Genomic DNA, 3,953 nt, shown 5'->3' with positions numbered 1-3,953 from the left:
GCGTCGTTCACAACATCGTCTGCTGGGGCGAGCCTTTGCTGGAAAGCCAGTCCATGAGGTACCCTGGGTTTATGAACCCGGCAGATATAGTATTATGGTACTGCATACTATTATTAAGCAAATATTTCTGAAAAATATGGTTTGAACAATGATGTTCAAAGGATGGCTTTACGGGGGAGAGCAATTTATTTGAATCTACCTTGAAGGTAATTAAACCACTAGAATTATCAAGATCAAGTAGATCATATTTGCTAAAAACGTTGAAGTTTATGCATTTATCATGAAGATAAATATCTATTCATAAAGAATAGAATATCCTGAAGAATACATGACCAAGAAGGTTAAATGTTGTACTCTTTTTTCTATGTGAGTTTTTACTTGAAGGTTTCTCACACAAGGTTTTTAATGAGACAATGTGCAATGCAATTAACAAATGCGATATACTCTTTTCTCCAAGAACCATTTTTTCACTGGGTTTTCGGATGAAGTTTTTAATGAGGCATGTGCATATCATAGTAATCGCCCAAAGAGAAGTGTTGTAAAACATACGGACTCTATCCTAGAAGGAAAAGAGAAGGAGAAATCCTAATTCTAGTCCGTTTGTATGTGGGTTCTTACCTAGACCTTGACAGGACTATATATACGTGGGAGCTCTATGTTGTAATTATCAATATTGAGAGAAATAAAGAATAATCTCTCTATCTCTTGTGTCTATGTGTTTTACTTTCATCTAATATGTTGATCATGAATAAATCATGAGAGACAAAGAGAAAAAAGTTCTAACCGCTGACAACATGTTTTATAACAGTTGTGTCAAGGCCCAGAATGTTGGGAGGTCTACCGGAGCAAAAACTCATTCATTATTCAAGTATTTGTGTGATATCTGTTGTTAAATCACTCGGGTATCCAAAGGCCAAATCACTCGGGTATCCAAAGGCCTCGTATCACGTAAGTTTCATATAGACGGATCCTAAATAAAACTTCAAACATGGAAAAATAAAACTTTCCCAGGAGCTTAGGCCTGGTTTAGTTTCAAAAAAAATTTCACCCTAAACTATTACATCGAATCTTGCGGCATATGCATGAAGTATTAAATATAGACGAAAAAAAAAACTAATTGCACAGTTTGGTTGAAAATCGCGAGACAAATATTTTAAGACTAATTAGTCCATGATTAGCCATAAATGCTACAGTAACTATTATGCATTAATGATGGATTAATTAGGGTTAATAAATTCGTCTCGCAGTTTTCAGACGAGCTATGTAATTAGTTTTTTTTATTAGTATCTGAAAACTTCTTCCGACATCCCCAAAATATTCAACGTGACATCCAAAAATTTTCATTTCACGAACTAAACATAACATTAGCTCCCAATCCAATCCAAAGCCGTGACACACGCAATCACTTATTTAATTGTAAAAAAAGGACAGACACAAAACAACGAATGCTCCACAGCTGGCACAGCGCATTACCGTTCCTGAAGCACAGGGGGGCGGGGGGGCGTACCGCCGCGCGTCCGGTGCGCTGCGCACACAGCAGGCCACCTTGGGCCACCTGGGGACGCGTCCCAGCGAGGAGTGGAGCAGCCGGATGTGGTGGCCCCCAGCGGCAGCTGTCAGATGCGGCGGCGCGCGGCGAAGAGGCCCGAGTCCTCGCCGGCCGCGGCAGCGGAGGATGAGGCGGAGGCGGCCATGAGGAGCAGCAAGTGGAGGGACGGGCGCAGCGGCATCACAGGGCGCCGGATAGGGTTCCGGCAGCCTGGTTGGTCAGGGGGTGCGGGCGAAGATGAGCATAGCAGGAGGGTTCGGGGGTGGGGGCGTTGGCGAAGAAGAAAGAGAGGGGCGGAGCGGAAGAGGGGGTTTTGGGTTTTGGACATCGGCCGCCGCACGTGCGGCGTTACGCCGTGTCAGGACACATGTGTATCCACTTTAATCTACGTGTGTTGTAGTGGAATAGAATGGAATTTCACTCCAATCTACTTCAACACATGTGAATTGAGATGAATACATGCGTACTCAAACAAGGCCTTACGGATGTTTTGCGGCGTGTCTTACGAGCGGGTCCCGCTGTCTAGTGAGGGATGGTAGGCGTGAATGAAAGATATCTGCTTCCTGTCAGAATCTTTGCTACGTTTTTTAGTACTATTTTTCCCTGTGCTGGTGCAGTGGCGTCACAATTTTTTTTTATTTGAGCTTCGCGTGAGCTCTGACGACTTCGTATCAGACACGAATAAGTGGATCTAGTCTACATGTCGTAACCGGTAGAACACGGACGTGTAAGCTTAGAGTGCAGTACGATTCATATCGGATGCGGATGCGTTAATATGGGTTTAATATTTGAGATCACCGAGTAGACGATGACTTTATCTTTTTAGGCGTAGAGATTAGAATATATAGGATGCGTCGCCTTATAGATAGTACATGACCACAAGCTTTGGAAATTCGTGCACCTGTCATTCATGTCCATCAACAACCATGACAGTTGACGGGTTTCAAATTTGACAATAAATTCTCATCTTGCTTTCGAATGTAACACTCAATTTACATCAACAATGCTCGCGTCAAACCCTCTGCTCCTCATGGGCCGGGGCAACGCGCGATGGCCAGCACAAGACGTGCTCGCTCTTCGACTTCGAGTGAAATGAAACTACGGAAGCAAGTCCTAACTCCTACGATTTTTGAAATGAAACTACGAAAGCAGAGCAGAAACAGAGCAGAGCGTTGACAGCCCCTACAGCTTCAGTCGCAAAACGGCGTGATCTGTTGGCCTCGCTCTCAGGAGAAGTTCACGCGGGCCTGGTACGTGAGCCCGAGGCACCAGTTGGCCGGCGCGACGTTGGTGGAGACGATGGTCTGCCGGGTGGTGTAGGAGGTGACCTTGAAGCTGAGCGCCTGGGCGCCGAGCTGCGCGAACGCCTGGTACGCGGCGCCCCAGTTATGGCTCATCCGTATCCACGCGCACGCGGCGCCGGTCTTGACCCACATCTCGACGACGTCGCCGGCGCCGCCGACGTTCATCACGTAGGCCAGCAGCCAGTAGGGGTTCCCCTGGAGCGCGAAGCGGAGGCCGCCCCTGCGCACGCAGGGCACCCGGCGGTACATGACGGGCACGATGCCCGCGCGCCACTGCGCCATCTTCATGAAGGCCGGCTTGGAGAGGTCGAAGTGGGTGCGGGGCGGGTTGCACCACCCGCCGTTGTTGGAGTCCTGCGCCCAGTTGGGCGGGCACAGGTTGGTGGCCGTCACCGTGATCACCGGCGAGCCGCTGTAGCACCAGGGGGACCCCGTGCACCGGATCTGGTAGCACGTCCCGCACCCGTGCCCGTCCTTGAACAGCGTCGTGCTCAGCGCCGCCGTGTCCGTGCCGTACCCGGTCGCGTACAGGTTGCCATACCCGCACGCCCCGCCTGTGGGAAAACGTCCCCCCGCCCGTAAGAGAAATGACAAAATGGCAAGAGGAAACGAGCGTGGCAGTGCAATGCCGGCCGCGATGTGAGCAACGTACCCATGGTCTCCGCTGCGGTCTCGTCGCCGTAGAACGTGGCGTGCGCCGGAGTCCACTGCATCGCCGTGAACCGCGCGTTCGCCGTAGTGGCCGCACATAGCAAAGCGATGGTGACAAGGGCCAAGAAGGCTGTGCCTGTGGAGGGAGAAGCCATTACTCCTCTGCTTTGTTTTCGTTCGTCGTGTTGTACTGTTCTTTGCCTAAGGCAGTTGAGCTCTGCAGACAATGCAAGGGGCGAGTGTATTTATAGCTTGCGCTGGATCAATCAGAGAGGAATCCGGTGATGATTGGGACAACACATTGTTCACGACGACCTCCCGCAAATCCGCAACGACGTGCACGCACACCGCCGAGACATGGAGATTGGCACGGTGCACCGCCCATACGTGCGGGCAAGAAACAGGGCTGTACCCTTATATTCTATCGGTTTTTTGCCGGTACGGCTGAT

General features: G+C 49.7%; 1 protein-coding gene across 1 annotated transcript; it reads right to left on the bottom strand.

Moving 5' to 3' along the window:
- Window positions 1–2,775: 2,775 nt before the first annotated feature.
- LOC136493154 (putative expansin-A30) lies at window positions 2,776–3,659 on the bottom strand. Its single transcript, XM_066489205.1, has 2 exons — window positions 3,506–3,659; window positions 2,776–3,407 (listed from the first exon to the last, which is right to left on the bottom strand). The coding sequence occupies exons 1-2, from the start codon at window positions 3,657–3,659 to the stop codon at window positions 2,776–2,778; spliced, it is 786 nt and encodes a 261-aa protein (XP_066345302.1).
- Between the last annotated feature and the right edge of the window lie 294 nt (window positions 3,660–3,953).

Source organism: Miscanthus floridulus, chromosome 1, assembly GCF_019320115.1.
Source record: "Miscanthus floridulus cultivar M001 chromosome 1, ASM1932011v1, whole genome shotgun sequence".
NCBI lineage: Eukaryota > Viridiplantae > Streptophyta > Magnoliopsida > Poales > Poaceae > Miscanthus > Miscanthus floridulus.
The sequence above is the reverse complement of the archived record's forward strand: the minus strand, read 5'-3'. Positions and strand labels throughout refer to the sequence as shown.